Source organism: Haliotis cracherodii, unplaced genomic scaffold, assembly GCF_022045235.1.
Source record: "Haliotis cracherodii isolate W230 unplaced genomic scaffold, xgHalCrac1.p SCAF_22, whole genome shotgun sequence".
Lineage (NCBI taxonomy): Eukaryota > Metazoa > Mollusca > Gastropoda > Lepetellida > Haliotidae > Haliotis > Haliotis cracherodii.
In genome coordinates, this window is record NW_027266278.1 from 7345513 (window position 1) to 7368158 (window position 22646).

At 39.6% G+C, this 22646-nt stretch overlaps 1 protein-coding gene across 1 annotated transcript; it reads right to left on the reverse strand.

Moving 5' to 3' along the window:
* Positions 1-13742: 13742 nt before the first annotated feature.
* Positions 13743-15939, reverse strand: LOC139471456 (ATP synthase subunit a-like). The gene is made up of 6 exons (XM_071253817.1): positions 15707-15939; positions 15455-15459; positions 15182-15207; positions 14859-15039; positions 14487-14662; positions 13743-14117 (listed from the first exon to the last, which is right to left on the reverse strand). Exons 1-6 carry the CDS (start codon positions 15937-15939, stop codon positions 13743-13745), a joined length of 996 nt encoding a protein of 331 aa, XP_071109918.1.
* Between the last annotated feature and the right edge of the window lie 6707 nt (positions 15940-22646).

Consider the following 22646-nt stretch of genomic DNA (forward strand, 5'->3'; position numbering starts at 1 on the left):
AATTACAGTTCCCAGTTCCCAGATGGTTTTTGTTCGCTTAACGAAATTGGCAGAGCAAAAGGCATGCGGTTATTTCGTCTATCTTATGCTTAAAAAAACCCAACGCCGGACACTTTCTGGATGTTCACCAATTAATCAGTTGTAATGAATGTTTCTTCGCTTCTCTCTCAAGGACCACATAGGGAAAGAAAACCCTGACGTCTTCGCGTTTGCAGTGGTAGGGCCTTATGGCTCGGATCTTGCTGGTTAATGGTTATGGCCGTGGACCAAGAATTGGTGTTGCAGTGGACGTTGCAGTGAGTGTCCTATGTTGAAGACCTGAATGTAGCGACCCTGGGCTACTGTTGTGATGCGAGCTTCCCAGTGTTTCAATGAGATTTGTTAATTATTCATTGATTTTGTGTTTCTTTTGGAAATAACTACATAACAAAAGTAAAAGCTTGTTAGTGATTTTAATGCTAGATAACCATTAGAGCTACATTACAGTATGTAACAAATGTTACATTTGGGATAACACTTTCTTAGTTAAGTACATATTCTAGTTGTCAGACTTTCATTTTTGTGGAAGCCTCGGTGGCTGAGTGGGTTAGGTCGCTGACTTTGTGTGCTGGCGATTAGGTGCCTCACTCTGACAGTGTTGGTTCGAATCCCGGATCCCGGATGGAACTTAACCCCCCCAAAAGTACTAGAATCTGTACTTTACTGAGAAAGTGTTAACCCCAAACATAACATGTTACATTTGACCACTCTTTAAATGGCATTGTACATGTGTTCATACATAAGTCCGGTTCCAAAAAATGACACAAATATTTTCGAGTTCTGTTTCCAATATGACAAACTGATGGTGAAAGGTCATGGAACAAACAGACACAATTCTCCTGTACATGACGTAAGATGTTTTATCTTATCTATAAATCGAAATTATTTCAACACTTTCCGTGAATCTTAGGAAACGGACGTAAAATATTTCTGGCTGGCGTATTATTATGTACTTGAAAATGAGATTCTTAAATCATTGTGATTTATTTAGTGTTTCACTCCCGAGTCTATAGCTGCGAAAGTTCGACCCATTTGAATGTAAAATCAACAGTATTTTGTGTGTGAAATCGGAGGGAGAGGGTAAACATTAGTACATTTGTCTGTTACACATTCATGAACATGCGAGATCCTGCCCAATAGTAGTATCGCTTGAAAGGGTCTTTCTCCCACGGAAATAAGTGTATCATATACATACTTACCTTAATAATGGCATTATGACTTCTTAGTATATATTCCAAGCATGAATATTTTGAGTCTTTTATTACGCGTCCTTCGTAATTCACCAAACGAGACAATTCTACGCCATTTAAAGCCAAGCCGTGATCCTGCCCAATAGTAGTATCGCTTGAAAGGGTCTTTCGCCCACGGAAATAAGTGTATAATATACATACTTACCTAACTAATAGTATTATGGCTTCTAAGAATACATTCCAAGCATAAATATTTTGTGTCTATTATTACGCGTCCTTCGTAATTCACCAAACGAGACAATTCTACGCCATTTCAAGCAAAGCCGTGATCCTGCCCAATAGTAGTATCACTTGAAAGGGTCTTTCTCCCACGGAAATAAGTGTATAATATACATACTTACCTAAATAATAGCATTATGACTTCTTAGGATATATGCCAAGCATGAATATTTTATGTCTTTTATTACGCGTCCTTCGTAATTCACCAAACGAGACAATTCTACGCCATTTCAAGCCAAGCCGTGATCCTGCCCAATAGTAGTATCACTTGAAAGGGTCTTTCTCCCACGGAAATAAGTGTATCATATACATACTTACCTAAATAATAGCATTATGACTTCTTAGGATATATGCCAAGCATGAATATTTTGTGTCTTTTATTACGCGTCCTTCGTAATTCACCAAACGAGACAATTCTACGCAGTTTCAAGGAAAGCCGTGCTCTCAGGCAATAGTAGTATCGCTTGAAAGGGTCTTTCTCCCATGGAAATAAGTGTATCATATACATACTTACCTAAATAATAGCATTATGACTTCTTAGGATATATGCCAAGCATGAATATTTTATGTCTTTTATTACGCGTCCTTCGTAATTCACCAAACGAGACAATTCTACGCCGTTTCAAGGAAAGCCGTGCTCTCAGGCAATAGTAGTATCGCTTGAAAGGGTCTTTCTCCCACGGAAATAAGTGTATCATATACATACTTACCTAACTTATAGTATTATGGCTTCTAAGTATATATTCCAAGCATGAATATTTTGTGTCTATTATTACGCGTCCTTCGTAATTCACCAAACGAGACAATTTTTCTATTTAAACTCAAGCCGTTATCCTGCCCAATAGGAGATCGCTTGAACGGGTCTTTCTCCCACGGAAATAAGTGTATCATATACATACTTACCTAACTAATTGCATTATGGCTTCTAAGGATATATTCCAAGCATGAATATTTTGTGTGTATTATTCCGCGACCTTCGTAATTCACCAAACGAGACATTTCAAAAGGGAAAGAACAATTAAATGTATCACTTCTCATGTTCTAATGTTCTTTGGCAATAGATACCCATCGGCCACCATCTGCAAAGATGATTTATGATAGACGACAAGTTATTCAGTTTCTGGGAGCTTTATAATCCTTCTAAGGAAAAGTATGTTTTGCACATGAAAACCAGTCACCTCCTCAACTGGAGTAAATGGCAACCAGATATTGAACTTTGTATAAACACGCCGATCATACATTTTATGGAGCAGAAATTCTGCCAAGTGTGTGAGATCGATTCCTCACATGGATTTTAATGTATCAAATGTATTCCTTTATCAAACTATTTCATAGTGTATTTATACATAGGTTTTAAATAGGGTACGCGGGTAATCGTACGATTCACGTAGATCCATAACTTGAGTGAGCTAGTGCTCGAGTACTCGAAAGAGTTATCTCCCTTGGCGCACATGAGTTTTCGATATGGATGACGTCACGTATGGACGTATGTTCAAGTGTCTGAGGACAAATTGAAAGGTGTTTGTTCACTTTGTGGCACAAAGTGCATATAGTTGTCTTTTAAAGGCGGCACCATTACAACGATGAGAAACAATTGACTCTCCTCAGGAAGAATATAACTATAGGCCTATTACAAACTATACAGGTTTGGCGAAACTAAAGACATAGGATTTATAATTCAACTAAATACCTTTAATAACGACCTTATTTTACCAATCGTTATCACCTTCTATGGCCAAAATGTGTTGAAAATACGTGGAATATGAATTTTAATTTTAAAACGTAAATCCATTCTAAGAAATAATGATCATTCTTATATTGCAAAAATCATCATAAGTACGCCATCAATAAGCTGCAGTATTATCTAATGCGCAAACTAAACCACATACAGTCACAATGTACCAAACCGACTGTAAGCCCTAAGATCCCTATTTCCTCTATTTGGCGCCCACGCGCCTAGGAGTTTCATGAGTCTATCAGTTTCATGCATGCAGTTGACACAGCCTGTATTAGAGGCGGGTGTGTTTCAGAGGCCCGCATCATTTCTGTTCATTGCTGACGAAGTGGCAATTCACTACCAGTTGTCCCACTAATTTTTTTTATAGAAAACAGTTCTATTTGGATCATGAAAATACAACTTGGGGACAAGTGATACTTGTACAAATATTTGACCCCCATCAAAAAAAGTTAACTACGGCCTTGCTACCTCACCGAATCCCAAATTCTACAATCCTACAACGCCTACATTTGTAGGAAACAGTCATTATAAATCACCAACATATCACAGTATTTGAGACCAGGGCCCACTTGCATAGAACAATGTTAATTACAATCGATCCTTGGCGCTACAGTCAAGTTTACAATCACCCTACAACTGTCCTATTCCACTTGCACAAACTGATCTTAGTCGCTTGAATTTAAAATAGCAATGTTAGCTAAGATCAAAATCTTCAACAGTGGAGGTACAAATATCCTTCCAATACAGTTGTGTTGTCTGCAAACGCCATGGCTTCATGCACATACCAATAGTGGAGCTGGTTGCGACACACAGAACACCTATACTTTCTTCCCTTGTCAGTTGTTGAAGGAAAGGTGTCCCTAAATCCCCAGTACAGTGGCCCCATCAAACCAATAAACATAATGTAGGCTTATACTTGATGTCCGTGCATTATGAAGAAACAAAGAGTTCTAGAAAGTCTCGTGAGATTTACTCTCGCCAGCAGGTTTACCAGCTGACATTTGGACCAGCTGCACCTCACGTGGACATATCACTGTGACACGACACTGACCGACGCAGAGGAACTTTGTCACGTGATCACTTTTCAAAATGTCGGCATAAACATTTCAGCAAAGTAGATATTTACTTCATACATATTTACTTCATTTTGAGCTGAATTTTTTACACGGTTTTGTCTCACATAGCAGGCAATTGCGTTTTTGGAAGTTCATACATCTATTTAATTATATTCATCCTCTTGGCCAGTCTGATTCAAATTCCTTCATTCACTGTTTATAGGAGGCCACTGACTTCTTAGACATGCATATATGTCTCCAGTTACCAGTCACATTACAGAAAGTAAAACGTTTATATAAGTTTCCCCAAAGTGTTCGGGGTATATTAACATGTAATAATTTAATGAATCATCTTAGTGCTTCAGTCATCCCTCTAATTAAATTCACAGAGATCACAGTTTCTATCCGAAATTAAAGTTACTTTGTTTCACTGTTTAAAGTGAAACTGATTTAAGTAGACCATTTACAACAGTTATAAACTCCCTAAATCAAAACAAAACTTAAAAACGTGTCATTATAAGTGAAATAAAAACTGCTTATCTCCGACTTTAGTCCTAATAGCGAGGCCCCCATTATAACATATGCGATGTATAGGAACCGCCAGGCATCACTTTGAAACAGTGTTGCCTGATCAACTTCATAGCTGTGTTTGGGGCTCTTCCTGTGTGTTTGTGAGTTTGCGTACCGAGTTTGCCCCAACAATGCCATGTGCTATAGTGTGAGATTTATACACCAGGTGCATAATGATTCCTGGGAGTTGATGAACCTGACAGAATTGTTCTCCATGCCTACTGTGTCTAACACAAAGACCCATATTGAAATCTTTATTTCAGTTTTAAAAGTGCCCATGCTTATACTCCCATCAATCTGAGCCTGACTACACTCCGATCCCGACCCGTGAAGATCCAGGATAGAATTTGTCTTCAGCAACCCAAGTCTGTGGTAAAAGGCGACTATGCTTGTGGCAAGAGGCGACTAACGAATCGGCAAAACCGGTTGGCAAACAGTGTGTTGAGACATTATGCCTAGTCGCCGATTATTCTTGAGAAATGTATAGATATGAATGATTTACAATGTTGAAAATGTGTTAAGTCAAGGTACGTCCTTGTCACTGCTTGAAACATAACAAGGTCAAACCAAGATCACGTGAACGTGCATGTGTGTTGTTGACACTGCTAGAGAAGGGGCAGAAGCCCAAGTCTTTTACATGAATAAATATCCTGTTCTGTTCTAATCAAACAAAATTCATAACCCCTTCTCCCCTATCCCTCTACACTTGGTCCAAACTTAATCATATTCTCTGTGAGTATTTTCCCAGGCTGGTCTCTAATATCTATATTTATTTGAATACTGAATTTATCCCATACTAAATATTACAGAGTGGGTCCCTGGTGTACCAGTTAGATATTACTATTTATTGCAATGCAGGAGTTTTGTCATATAAATCAATAACCCAGTGAATCAATCTTTTATAATTCTTATTAAAATACCCGAAATAGAAAAAAGGAAACAAGACATATCCAGGAAACAAGAAATGCTTTGCTTTAGGCTTATCAAGCTACTGACAATATTTACATTTTTCACACGATCAGGAATTGGCTGTGAGCCAAAACTGCCCGCCCAAAGCGACAGGCATATTTGGGCGACAGCGTTTGTGGTTTGCAAACAGCATTTTCCCTTTCCCATGTATACAATGTTGTAGGCGTACAGTCTCCAAATGAAAACACAATATGGAGATCGGAGTTTGTTTATTTGTTGTCTAACGCCTTTGTTTAATTGTTGTCTAACGCCGCATTCAGCAATATTCAAGCTATATGACGGCGTTCTGTAAATAATCGAGTCTGGACCACACAATCCAGTGATTGATATCATCAGCATCCATCCACGCAATTGGATTCGATGACATGCATCGACTAAGTCTGCAAAGTCGCCTTTTACGGCAAGCATGGGTTGCTGAAGACCTATTCTACCCCAAGTCTTCACGGGTCTAAATAACCGTGACAAGTGTGGTCGTCTTTGGAGAGTGCGTGTTACCATATGAATAGTTATAGGTGGATGTTCAATGTTATAACTGCTGGCAGCCCGTCTGGGTTCCGGGTTATAACAGATCCTCAGTAACCCATGCTTGTTTTAATTGGTCGGGTGTCGGGTCGGATGGTCAGGCTCAGTGACTTGGTTTGAATGCATACCCTTGAATCTCAGTTGCGTAAATAGATGATCGTGGTGTCGATCACTGGAATGTCTGATCCAGATTCGATTTGTCATATAGCTGGAATATTACTAAGTGCGGTGTTAACCAACAAGCAAACCACCATGAAATAACCATAACAAGACAGTATGTGTCTACTGCAGAGAGACACGCACACCAACGAATGTATGCATTATTTACTTTTCTTTATAGATAAACGTTTTTATTATTTGTGAGTCTCATTTCACTAAAAATAGATTGTGCTATCCTTGTGTCTTAATCTAGTTATCATGCAGGTTAAAATGTCGTGTGTTCAGGACATTTCATCTCACCTCACTAATATTGACGGCAGTCTGTAAATAATCGAGTCTGAACCAGACAATCCAGTGATTGACATCATAAGCCTTGCTCCACGGATTTGGGATACGATGACATGCATCAACCAAGTCAGCGGCGTGGGTCTTTATACTCGTAATATCAATCACTTGATCGTCTGGTACAGATGCGATTATTTGCAGATGATACGTTTTGGCTGTAAGTTTGCAGATTTTGTTAAACTATCTGAGGTGTGCTGGACCCTATTCAATAAAATCTACTAATCCTGTAATTTGTAGGTTTGACCATATTTTAAATATTTCATTTAGCCTTACTGAAAGTTTAATAGAATTTTAAAAATCTGAACAAAATTTTGTCATTTAAAGTATGGTCGACCTGAATGTACAGGCGCGTTGTTTGGGTGTGGTAGATGTGGATTAGAAAGTTTTAAAGCCTTCACAAATTTGAGTGCCAGAGTATTGTATATATAGCGATTATGTGGACATGCAAGAGTATTCTTTTCCATTTCTCTGGCTGGCTGTAATATCTTCATACGACTTGTGTGTATATATTACAATTGTGTCAGTTTCAACGACGTGAATTTCGCGCAGCACGTGCGCTACAGTCGCTCCGACTCACAGCGGACGAGAAGTCTATGGTAAAGCCGCCTTGACCAGGTTATAAAACTTGGTCAGACTGTAGACAGGTGCGTGAGACTGTGAGAGACAGATTGGAAAGTTTGACAAGCAATAGACGAATTTGATTTCCAGGGGCTGTAAAGTGCCACAGAAGCAAGGGTGTCCTGTGAAATGTCAGAATTTGAATGTACCGAGATACTATTTCCTTCACTCTATACCTACATCATGGGGAATGGCAGCTTAAGAATATAACAACTTTGTACAAGCAGTTTTTTAATAATACCGTGATTAATGAATGTATAAATATCATAACACATAATGTAGCTCAAACTGTAAACAATCTTGGAATGTTATGTGTAATCATGCTCATGAAAGCTGTTACAACAAGAGTCATCAGAAGATGACAAATCCCCCAGGCCCCCACAAATTCGAAAGAACAAATCATCTTACTGCTATTTTAAGTCCAACTTGATGAGTGAGTGAGTGTAGTTTTAAGCCGCTTTTAGCAATATTCCAGCAATATGACCGCGGGGGACTCCAGAAATGGGCTTCACTCTATGTACCCATGTCGGGAATCGAACCCGGGTCTTCGGCGTGAAGAGCGAAAGATTTAACCAGTAGGCTATCCGACCGCCACCCAACTTCATGAGAGAATTTCTATCTAATCTGTCTGTCCTTATACAAGAGAAGGTATTGAGCTATTAAACTATTCAAACAATACAATGGATTGGGAATTGTATTTCTATGCCAGGTACACACCAATATGAACAGAGTCAAAATCAAACTTGTTGTCATGGAAACACAAAAAATATGAATATTAACGCCAAAGTAGCAAAATGCACCATTTGACAACCTGGTCTCTTGCTGTGTGTGCAAAGTGTCATGAAAGATTACCTACGAACACCACCATGAACCGAGTCAAATTCAAACTTGTTGCCATAGAAACGGGAAATAAACAATTGTTTTGACATTCCTAAATAGCAAAAGGCATAATTTCAGTCATTGGTCAATACATGTGCCAAGTTTGGATAAAAAAATTTTTTATATAGTTTTTTTTAGTTCTTCCCGGGAAACGATACCTTCCTCCGTTTCAGCTAAGTCTAAATTATTTCCATGGAAACAGGCGTAAATAAAAATTTTAAAAATCCCTAAATAGGAGTACAGATTTATAAGATTTACAGACCATTGATTTGGACCCGTGAAGATCCGGGATAGAATGGATCTTCAGCAACCCATGCTTGCCCTAAAAGGCGACTATGCTTGTGGTAAGAGGCGACTAACGGGATCGGGTGGTCAGGCTCGGTGACTTATTTGATGCGTGGATCGATGCTCATGATGTCAATCACTGGATTGTTTGGTCCAGACTCGATTATTTACAGACCGCCGTCATATAGCTGAAATATTGCTGAGTGCGGCGTTAAACAACAAAGAAAGAAAGAAAAAAGCATTGTTTTGAATTGTCCATATGATTTACATTTGGAGGATACGTCAGTAGCATTGTGCAAGTCTTGGCGAAGACAGTTATATAATCTCTGTTAAAATAGGTAGATAAACACTTGTACATCACCAATATCCTGATCCAACCACACCACACCAAATCCATAGTGTCACTGACATACAGATGTCTAACATCGTTACGCCACTGCTCAAGTGATGTAGTCATGGTGATTGTACGACTGCCTCTCCCTCTTTTAAGGATTTTCCGAAAACCCCTGGGATCCTTTCTTGAATTTATTAACACAGTTCTTTGTTGCCCCCCTAAACAGCTTCTTGAAAACATTGTGTAGCCTCCCGTAAGTATCAAAGCTAGTACCGGTACCTCTATGAGACCTCAGGGCTGCAGATTTCTTTCTGTTTTAGACACAGTCCCACCCATCTTCCCGAGGCAAGACCATCCACCCACTAGCCACTCATCTGTTTTTATTGAGTTTCCAATTTGATGCACAAACAACTGGAAAAATGGTTATTGTCAGCCCTTTTGAAGAATTTTTTTTGGAATAAATCAGTAGAGGCAAGCATATAGTCAACCACACTGGAACTGTTATGTGTGTCACAAGTTGCCCAGAAAATAATGGAACAATCTTCCATTTAGAGCAGGGCGGTGGAATAGCCTAGTTGTCAAAGTTGACTCCACCGAAAGTATCACAAACGCAATATACACCATTTAACGACCATCATGTTATATATTTACTTAGTTTCTGGTAGGGGAAAGTTATTTATTTAAAAAAAGGGGAGGGGTATGGCCACTTCTGAACACACACACACACACACACACACACACACACACACACACACACACCACACCACACCACACCGGCTACCCTGCTTAAAATTGTCACAGATGCACCTATCAGTGGTAATTAAGGCTCGCTGACCTGCTTGATGCATGTCATTGTACCTTAATATTGCGTGGATCGATGCTCATCATATCAATCACTGGATTGTCTGGTCCAGAATCGAGTGTTTACAGACCGCCCTCATATAGTTGAATATTGCTGTGCATTTTGAGACAACACAAACAAACCATGAACCTACTCACCATAAAAGTAAAGTTGTGTTTGTATTGAAGTAACATAGAGTGATTTATATATTCACACTAGTGTTGTTTTTCGTATGTGTACTGTCATGTTGACCCTGGTGAATCAGGAAGTATTGGAGATGTCTCACCTAATTTGATAACAGGTGGGAAATAAAAATAATGTTCATTACTTCAGATTACACAGTCTGTTGGCCTTTCATTCAAATATGTCTCCAAAGAGTGCACTCTGTGTTTGTATATGGCATCATTAACATATATGAGGCTATATTCTTAAGTTTTATCGTCTCTAAACTCAACCAAACACCTGCCTGTGCGCGTCTGACTGCCTTACTGATTGCCTGTCTGACCACAGGACCATGTAACTAATAATAATAACAAACTCGCGGGAGGGCCTCGTCTACGAGTTTTTTTGCGACTTTGTTTATTTGTTTATTAAATATGTTTAAGAAATAAAAGCATTAGGATTATTTGTTGTTGACTTGTCTGCATGGCCACCGCGAACACGTGTGTAAACATTCGTTCCCCAGCAGTTGCAAATTAGCTGGTAAAACTTAACAATTTCTCCTTACATTCACACCTTTGTAATAAAGACAACAGATAATCTAGGCTGTGAATGAAGACTACAAATTTCGAGCAGTGAGTCCGCCCCGGCATTTCATTGAATGGTGGTGAATAGGGTTACGAATTTTCCTGTACATTTTAATGCTGAGGTGATGAAAATTACACGTATTCATTCCACTTATTTTCAATTATTAGTTAAATTTGCTGAACAAATACAATCAGGGAAAATCCTTAGAACTGGCAGATTAGTGGTGGTGCATCTGAAGTTCTATTCACACACCGCTCATTCCTTGTGTTTGTATTAAAAGACAAGGCAATAACAATGTCCTTGGTACTCCATGTCAATCTTCTAAATTGGACGGGAGAACCGAAAACGGTGCCGACTACCCTCATCCCATGTTTGTACTTCGTCACTGTCGTCTCTGCTGTGTCCAGCTTCAGACCAGTATGGCGGTGGTCACGTGACGTTATAGATAATTTATCAACGTAATATACGTCAATTTCTTTCTGTAGCTCTTTAATAAAGCAACCCGTCGCCTTATTAATACATATCAATTAGGGGGGAAATTATGATATTTCTTCAATTCAAAATCTGGCCTCATACACTGACGCATTGGGCAGCAAACGTCATCTTTCAGTTGACCCGGTTTTGGCCGAATTCAACAGAAACTTGACCACATAAAGCGTCATTGTCAGCTGCCTCGGGACCAAGGTCACAGAGTTCAAGTACACAGTCTGTGACGTCACCATCGCCAGTTCTGACGTCACAGATTTCAAGTCGGCTTTAGTTTGTCCAACCAGTCGAGAAGACTTCAGTGTTAACTTGGTACCGTCTCTTAACGTCTCAAATATCGCGCTGGGAGAGAGGAAAACAAGTTCAAGCAGACTGGTTTTGATTAAACTATGCTGTGCGCTCTTCTATAGACGTATCCAAGTTCAGTGCCTTGGGGCGGAAAGACGAAATCGTTATATAATTTTGGTTCGCATTGTAGACCAGCTACATTTGGAATGACATGTACCATATATAGAAAGCTGTGTGTGTTGTTCATTCTTTTTTTTAATATAAAATTAATGCATACAGATACACAAACATCTACATATTATTTGTATATTTTCTCACTCTATTGAATCTCGTTTTTCACACACACGTCCCTATTATCATAAAGAATGCATTACCTGCATCTCCTGTGCATTGCTTTGATATAATATGATAGGTATGATTCCATCAGTAAAGAAGTGCATCCTTAAAACCCTGATCAATTAGCGACTGTTTTAATTACAGAACCGAATTTAGAATCAGTATAAATGTAGATACTGGAGTACATATGTTTATATTCAGTACTGTCTTTTGCTATATCTATCCTGAATATTCTGTATCGGTGCCACTGATGCCTGGGCCTCGAAGTCCCCTCCGATGTATGTTTCGGCCACGCCCACTCTGTGAAACGCTCCTACGGGGCTGTGTTCCATCACAAAATCACCGATGGTTTAAAAACATCCACCCAGCATTCTGCTGTTTCATAGTCTGAATTTTGCATCTTTAGATGATCTGCATTTTCCCCAACACCAGTGGTCATGAATGAGCGATCGAGCCATAATTTGTATATCCCCGCGTATATATTCGTATTAAATATGTCATGTTCTATTCCTTGCGAGATCCTCTAAAACAGTTTAGGTCATGACTAGGAAAATTACTTCCTTACTTGTATGTGTCTTTGTAGCGCAGTCGGCAGCAACCCACTGTTTTGAAATCAAAGACATTGAGTAATCTTTTTAATTATCTTTTGTATATATTATACATGCATAGATCAATTAATCTTTTACCGTGGCTTTAATGTTTTTAAAGACATTATTCTAGGACATGGAAAGCAAAAGCATTGTTTGCTACATCTCATACTGAGGATCAGGCTTGAAGCCGCTGAAGCCAACTTGGTTTCTGTGAACGTCCGTTTTCAAATATTTCTCTGCCGCTTCAGTCAGTTCAATCAGAATATTGACTTGGCAAGCGGTAAATGGCTATTTTTCAGATGTTTTTTCAGAGGTTTGTCAGCTCCTCGAGTCAGTGAACAATGTTTGTTTGTCTGCTTGTTTGTTTAACGCTGCACTCAGCAATATTCCATCTATATGACGGCGGTGTGTAATAATCGAGTCTGGACCAGACAATCCCGTGACTGATATCCTGAGCATCGATTGGGATACGATGACATGCATCAACCAAGTCAGTGAGCCTGGCCATATGTCATGTAATCTGAAGTGGTGTCATGTGGTGTCATGTGATGTGGATGTGATGTCACGTGATGTGGATGTGATGTCATGTGATGCGGATGTGATGTGTTTCCATCTCTATGGCGGCGGTCTGTAAGTAATCGAGTCTGGACCAGACAATCCAGTGATTGACAACATGAGCATCAATCCACGCAATTGAGATATGATGACATCAACCAAGTCAGCAGCCTGACCAGCCGATCCCGTTAAGCGCCTCTTACAACAAGCATGAGTTAATGAAGACCTATTCTAACACGAATCTTCACAGGTGCAACATTATAGGAACAATTACCAATACACTGGAATATTAGTGTTTATCTTGAAATAGCCCTGCCGATTCAAATGTGAATAGAAACGCCGTTTACACCTAAATGGCCCAATCTTAAAGGGCGTTCTTGGGACGTCGGCAAATATGAATTCAGAAGGAAAAGGACGTTATTTATGGCTTCCTGAAGCATTTTCGACAAAATTGTCAGAATTTCTAAAACTATTTTAGAAACACATACTCTGATTAAAGAGATAAGTTAAATATGTTAATACTTCTGTAACGGCTTTCACGAGGGCTTTCTAATGATATACAGAAATGTGTATTCGGGTTAAGTAGTATAAGGAAATCGGAAACGAAAATACTGCGTTCAAAGTATCATTTCAAAAAAGTCATCTGGACGTTGTTTGAATTGCAAGAACCGTGTGTTCAAGGGCTTACTAAAACACACTACAAATAATGATATTAGAGTGATAGATTATGAAAGGTATAACTGTCAACTTGCGGATCTCCCTCTCAAGTCCAGGAGCTTCTAGCTGACACTGGAACACCAAGCAGTCTGTTGTGGAACAGTCACTCTCCGTGTTTCTCTATCAGATCACTTTTGCACCGTGTGGTTAGGTGAAGTGTGATTCACATCAGTTTAAAGAGGGAAATAATTTCATACATTTTATGTTCCTGAAGGCCCAACCTGTATTTTGTGCCTCAGCAGGAACACCACATACATCAGCTGGAACACCACATACATCAGCAGGAACACCACATACAACAGCTGGAACACCACATACATCAGCAGAAACACCACATACATCAGCTGGAACAGCACATACATCAGCTGGAACACCACATACATCAGCAGGAACACCACATACATCAGCTGGAACACCACATACATCAGCAGGAACACCACATACAACAGCTGGAACACCACATACATCAGCAGAAACACCACATACATCAGCTGGAACAGCACATACATCAGCTGGAACACCACATACATCAGCAGGAACACCACATACATCAGCTGGAACACCACATACATCAGCTGGAACACCACATACATCATCAGGAACACCACATACATCAGCTGGAACACCACACACACCAGCAAGAACACCACATACATCAGCAGGAACACCACATACATCAGCTTGAACACCACATACATCAGCAGGAACACCACATACATCAGCTGGAACACCACATACATCAGCTGGAACACCACATACATCATCAGGAACACCACATACATCAGCTGGAACACCACACACACCAGCAGTAACACCACATACATCAGCTGGAACACGACCTACATCAGCAGGAACACCACATACAACAGCTGGAACACCACATACATCAGCAGGAACACCACATACATCAGCGGGAACACCACATACATCAGCTGGAACACCACATACATCAGCAGGAACACCACATACATCAGCAGGAACACCACATACATCAGCTGGAACACCACATACATCACCAGGAACACCACGTACATCAGCTGGAACACCCGAACATCAGCAGGAACACCACCTACATCAGCTGGAACACAACCTACATCAGCAGGAACACCACATACATCAGCTGGAACACCACATACATCAGCAGGAGCACCACATACATCAGCGGGAACACCACATACATCAGCAGGAACACCACATACAACAGCTGGAACACCACATACATCAGCTGGAACACCACATACATCTGCAGGAACACCACATACAACAGCTGGAACATCAAATACATCAGCAGGAACACAACATACATCAGCTGGAACACCCGAACATCAGCAGGAACACCACATACATCAGCAGGAACACCACATACAACAGCTGGAACACTACATACATCAGCAGGAACACCACACACATCAGCCTGAACACCACATACAACAGCTGGAACACCACATACAACAGCTGGAACACCACATACATCAGCTTGAACACCACATACAACAGCTGGAACACCACATACATCAGTAGGAACACCACCTACATCAGCTGGAACACCACATACATCAGCTGGAACACCACATACAACAGCTGGAACACCACATACATCAGCTGGAACACCACATACATCAGCTGAAACACCACCTACATCAGCTGGAACACCATCTACAACAGCTGGAACACCACATACATCAGCAGGAACACCACATACATCAGCCTGAACACCACATACAACAGCTGGAACACCACCTACATCAGCTTGAACACCACATACAACAGCTGGAACACCACATACATCAGTAGGAACACCACCTACATCAGCAGGAACACCACATACATCAGCTGGAACACCACATACATCAGCTGGAACACCACATACATCAGCTGGAACACCACATACATCAGCTGGAACACCACATACAACAGCTGGAACACCACATACATCATCTGGAACACCATCTACAACAGCTGGAACACCACATACATCAGCAGGAACACCACATACATCAGCAGGAACACCACATACATCAGCTTGAACACCACATACATTAGCAGGAACACCACATACATCAGCTGGAACACCACATACATCAGCTGGAACACCACATACATCAGCTGGAACACCACATACATCAGCAGGAACACCACATACATTAGCAGGAACACCACTTACATCAGCAGGAACACCACATACATCAGCAGGAACACCACATACATCAGCTGGAACACCACATACAACAGCTGGAACACCACATACATCAGCTGGAACACCACATACATCAGCAGGAACACCACGTACATTAGCAGGAACACCACATACATCAGCAGGAACACCACATACATCAGCAGGAACACCACATACATCAAATGGAACACCACATACATCAGCAGGAACACCACATACATCAACAGCAGTTTTGGGTATACGTTAAAGACACAATTTAGTGAATCCCAGTACTAGTATCTGGTCATAATTCAAGAACAACACTATCTATCAGACGTGTCACAAGGTCACGCCAATCCTAGAGTTTAGTTCTCAACAGCTACGCACGAAACAAACATTAATGGCATTGTTTGATGGATCTGGTGGGTTCCATTGACTAAACATGGTGTCGCAGTCTGTAAATCCATCAAGTAAAGACAGAACAGGATATCTTTGTCAACAATAAAACATTATGGTGTCAGAATTGGGGTATCTTTGGAAATATTCATAATAGTTGAGTATTGTTTTTTTTCTGAAATATTGCACATATAATTCTTATCCTACTCAATGGCTAAGTATTACCAGGAAGGTCCACTTTACAATCTCAGGTCACGTGTACCCACTGCACCCCCGTGGAGAATGTCAGACCTATAGAGAGTATTAATGAAATGATGGATAGTGTTGGCTACCACAGGAACCCTGTCCTATCGTTTAGCGAGGGACACATGGGTGATCCTAAAAAACAGCCTAGTACACTTACTGGACCTCAGCCTCGCTGGTCAAGCCATCATGTACCCAATGACAATTCTCCTGATCCATATGTAGTAAATATTTTGACACAACTGTCTAATTCTGTATCAAATCTGTCCTAAAGAGTTAACCCTATGCCCGCAAGACAGTAAAACCTCTGGAGCGCTTATTTCACTGCAGTTGCCTAATTTTAATGACAAGTGAGATTCTGCTGCTTTTGAAGCACAGTTTAAGATAATGGCTTCTCAGTCAAAGTGGGATGATTACCAATCAGCTCCAAAAGCTGTGCCATGGCGGGCGTTGCACAGCAATGTTATACAAGTCTGCCTCAATAGGAGCGCGTGAATTATGCTTGGCTCAATTAAACCTTGAAAAAAAACGGTATGGTGTCGCACGTCCTGGTGTGTGTGGGAAAAGCTGCTACACTGTGTTCATAACCCAGGTCAGAAGATTGCTGATCTTCACAATAATCTTTGGATATTGGCTCAGGAAGCATACCCAGATCTCGTTTACCTTCTGCACGAGCGTATATGTCTCTCGATGCTCTTAACCCTCATGGCGCCTGCGCGTCAGATGGCCTTGCATGCCGGTCAGTGCCGCAGTGTGATGACATCGCGGTTATACATTGTATAACAAGTGTTACAACGTTCTTATTGCTGCACACAGTGTAACCAAATTGTATAACATTCAACTAGAGTTGATTGTCTTCCAAAACTATCTGAAGTCACCAAATTCAAAAGTCATATGCACTGCGTAACTAACGATGAATGTGCCGAATGTGCCGGTATTCTAAGTTTGCTATGTATATTACATACTGTAATATTGAAGCACAAAAATGAGGCTGTTTCAAAGACAATGTTACAATCCGACCAACAGTTTGGATTATATATCTTGGAGAAATCCTAGTTACGTCCACATATGTTTCAGTGTCAGTGTTCTTTCATTAGTGAAAAAGGCAACTTCGGGGTTAACATCGGACATTTTCAAAGGACAAAACATAAAAGATGGCTCAACAGCTAAAACAATCCTCAAATTGACATTGCTCAAAATCAGACATCATTATCATTTCTTAATAATTAACAAGATTCTACTAATGTACTATCACCCAAGACTAAGTATAGGTATAGTTCATCAATATCGTTGAAACGTTTTCATTAGACTCCATTGGCAGCAAATATTGTCAACAAACCAGTTTTCGATCACTTGTAACACGGGCACCATGTCATAGAAGCATCAATTCCTTGTGCAATCATGCAGACCGTTTATTTATACTTCGGTTCTTATGATGTGTTGTTATGGGTTAAACCAAATTCATAAATACTTGAAACTTAATATAATTGGACAGTTTTAATACTTAAATTTGAAAGCTCAAGAGCTGTGAAGTTATACAAGGAAACGATAGGCTAACCTTTGCAGGAAATAATATTGTATTTACAGTACAATTGTAGGTAACATCTAGATTAAGTAAAAGAGAATATTACGAAAATATGAATTACCTTGATCAATTTATTGTTAATTTTTTTTGTTTAATTCATATTATTGTTTGTTTAATATTGGTAAATTTACACCGTGATAATTATATGCATGTACATTTAAAGATGTTACATTTATTTTAAGTTTCCCATTTCATCCCATTCTACAGAAGGAAAGGTTTGAAATCAATAGTGATCGTTGATCAATGAAACTAATTGAATTATTTGTCATAAAAAGGAAAGCAGAATATGAACTTGAATTACGAAAACAAAATTAGCAACATCGTTAATATAACTCGTTTTTGATAGGGAACCTATATGATTTAAACTTGAATTATGATTTAAACTAAAACAACAACAATCTAAATAAAACACAAGAATGCTTCTAAGAAAGATGTCTCTTTAAAACATTCATTTTTGTATTAAGGATACAAAATAAACAAGAAAACAGCGTTATCACTATCCCACACCATGGGGCACAGAGGTTTGTTGGTATAGTAGTGACCAACAAGGACGTTAATGTTAACTAAAAAACCCAGTCTTATAAAGCCTTAAGAAGAGATCGGAACTGGGGTCTCTTGACGTTGTCAGAATAAATGATGATAGGTGAAATTAATACACACAAAGTACCCCTTCTCTGGGAAAATAATTGATGGTGCCAATTTTCGAACTCAATCTTGACAAGTATCTCTTACAGGAGCATGCAAGCTTCTATTCATGTAACCTCAGTATTTTATGAGAAAACTTGTTCCTATGTGACATAGTATGCACTTAGCTGTATGCAAGGGCCCTATGTCTGTAGAAACTTAATTTAGGACACCATGTTTTGAACTCATTTGAGATCGTGAATAATAAAACCAGTGTGTAAAATGTCATTTCTCTAACTCAAATAGTTTTAGTAAAATTGGTCCCTAGAGGGCAGGGATGAAAGAACGAACCCAGTTCCGTTATTCCCCGCCCAACTTCGTGGCGGCGATAACTAAATGTCACAGAAAACATTGTAAATCACATGGCATTGATGGAAGTATCTGATAATTTAGATAATGCAGGATAGAAAATATATAATGAAAACTATTTCAAACATCAAAACGAAATCATATTTACAATTTACAACATTTTGTAAGTCAGAAATCGATAATTTATACATTTTGTGTAATTACTGTAGCTGTTTGTTTATTAATTCAACAATTCGTGATGTGTATGGATAACATAATAAAAAGGCTGTTTAACCTTGGATCCATGTTGACAGCATTCTCTCTGTAAAACACTCTGTTCCGTTTTTAATTATATGCTCATTATTGCTTTTGGAATATCACGCCTTGGTGTGAAAAGCACATGTCAACATACCAATATTAGTAAACTGCGCCAAATTCTGAGTGTTAGTCAAGCGATGAACGTCTCATTTACTCGATGGTTGCTGTGGAAATCTTCCCAATCGTGATGTACTAGATCTGCCTTCTAGTTCAGATCAATTCTGTCAAAGAGAATTTTATTCTTTAGGAACTGAAACCACCCGCATCCACCATGTGACCACAACATGAAATCAGCTGTTTGACGTGACGTCATCCACAACACTACACTCGAGGTCAAACCACTCGCACTTGTCCAGACGACACAGCGGCGGGAAATCACCGACCGTCTGTTAGCCTACACAAATTTAATTGCCGAGAGCAATATCATTAAACGCAAAATCAAAAAGTTTACTCATAGCTGACACTATAGATAACATATCAAATACAAGTTAAAGACTTGCGATTGACTATCATCATCCAGAGAAGACTTGACATAATTAAACGTAAATCTAAACTTAATTAATAATAATAATCAAGTCCATTTCTTCAGCGCCATTTCCGTCTACGTAGTCGCTCATAGCACCTCACACAGGGTCATAGACACATCTAAAGAGTCTTTAAGTCTTTAGTTTTGTCTTGAAAGTGTCAAGAGTTGGAGATTGCCGAAGGGAATTCCAGAGCACAGATGCAGTGTGAGCAAAAGTTAGATATACTTTTCATTTCTGTGGAGATTAATTATGTGTATTAGATAACCTATAGACATACATAATTATAGTTATCCATAATCTTGTACAATCACAGCATGAACCGTGTACATTAGACTCACGGAAAATACAATTCCAGCAAACCAATCATAGCACCATTATTAAAGTTTCAATGAAAGAAAAAATAATGGAAATCGAACTATACAGCATGTGTTAACCCAAATGCAAATATCAGTTATTAGACATATTGACGAACACATTTGCGACAAGACTGTGTAATGCTCTTGGGTCTATGGAAAGACAGTTAATGTTTTTTTTCCGTATAGTTGTGGAGCTGTGCCCAGTAAACTGCAGTCTTGCAGTTTGTACCAGATCATGCATTTTGTGTTTCACAAGAGGAAAGTCCCTACATGATCCCTAGATGTCACTTTGAACATTTTGTAAATGGTTTTTTGAAAGAATGTTTATTATAAGCAGACCATTCTTGCCGACCATCCTTGTATTCAGGTCACATATCCATTTTCACAACAGTCCCAAGCGTAATATCATCATGATTAACTGAACCGCGTTCGTGGAAAAGATGACACTATTTTGGAGAGTGTATAAAATAAGAGCCATCAGTAGGATCTCAATGGGCATCTTTTGTAATGGGATTTAATATAGAACATCCAGCTGTTATATCTAACAATGGTTATCTTTAGTGGCTATGATACCATGTATGTAATGTTCAACATTGTCGAACATTATCGAGAGCAAAACGGAAATTCGTCCTTCCCAGCCCATACGATATGAGTTTTATTCACCTCTACCATAAATATAACTTGAAAACTTGAAAAACCTGTTTCAATGTTAGTGCATTGTCAGAAGGTGATGAATTTGTCTCTTATTATCTGTAAGTAACCTATAAATTGTTATAACAGGTTTATGACCATGGGGGGACTTTCAACGTCAGGGAGTGAAAAACAACCTTGTACTTCCCTGTAAGACAGATCATTCTCCACTAGTGTTACATCATTTTCACATTATATGAAATGACATTTTCATGTCGGTTTCATATTTACGTTCATTTAAGTTCATATTTACGTTCATTTAAGTTCATGTCAGTTAATTGTGGAATAAACGTGTGCTTTCCGACATATAGTGAAAACGTATTTCGCACACTGTGTACGTCATGTAAAGCCATTTTTAATTGATAGTTAAAATAGTGCGCTGAGAAATGGTTGAGTATATATGAATATAACATACCATCCAACGAATAGGTATGCTCTTTATTTTTTCGAATCTATCAAACGTAATTGTCTTTGTGGTTTAGGATTCTTTTGTGTATATACAAAACTTGAAATAATTTGAAATGTGTGGATTTCATTTTAGGCCCTGGGGAGAAAATCTGGTAGGTAAATAAAGGGAATTGTGAGCCCATAACTAGATATTTCAAGTACGAATATTGTGTGTCTATTATTCAGCGTCCTTCGCAAATCACCAAACAAGATAATTCTGCCATTTCAAGGTAAGTCGTACACAACGCATACGCAACAGCACTATAACGTGAAAGGCTTTTTCTCCCGTGGAAATAAGTGTATCGTATACATACTTACCCAAATGATATTAGATGGTTTCTCAGGAGATATCCCAAGTACAAATATTGTGTGTCTATTATTACGCGTCTTTCGTAAATCACCAAATGAGACAATTCTGTGCCTTTTAAAGGCAAGTCGTACACAGCGCATACACAACAGCACTATAACGCGAAAGGCTATTTCTCCTGTGTTAATAACGGTATCTTATACATACTTACCCAAATGATATTATGATGGCTTCTCAGGAGATATCTCAAGTACGAATATTGTGTGTCTATTGTTACGCGTCTTTCGTAAATCATCAAACGAGACAATTCTATGCCATTTCAAGGCAAGTCGTACACAGCGCATACGCAACAGCACTATAAAGTGAAAGGCTATTTCTCCTGTGTTAATAAGTGTATCGTATACATACTTACCCAAATGAAAGTATGATGGCTTCTTAGGAGATATCTCAAGTATGAATATTGTGTGTCTATTATTACGCGTCTTTCGTAACTCATCAAACGAGACAATTCTACGCCATTTCAAGGCAAGTGGTACACAGCGCAAATGCAACAGTAGTATAGCTGGAAAGGCTATTTATTATAGACTTTAAACAGCGTGAAAGAATGAGTTTCTGAAGTTGAGAAAAGTGATATTTTCACCCGCCTAGCCCTCACCACCATGTATCTGTACCCGCCCACCCCACACCACCATGTATCTGTACCCGCCACTCCCATCCCTCAACACCATGAATCTGTACCCACCCACCCACCCACCCCTCACCACCATGAATCTGTACCCGCCCACCCAACACCACCATGTATCTGTACCCGACCACCCCTCACCACCATGTATCTGTACCCGCCCACCCCTCACCACCATGAATCTGTACCCGACCACCCCTCACCACCATGTATCTGTACCCACCCACCCACCCCTCACCACCATGAATCTGCACCCGCCCACCCCTCACCACCATGAATCTGTACCCACCCACCCCACACCACCATGTATCTGTACCCGACCACCCCTCACCACCATGTATCTGTACCCACCCACCCCACACCACCATGAATCTGTACCCGCCCACCCCTCACCACCATGTATCTGTACCCACCCACCCCACACCA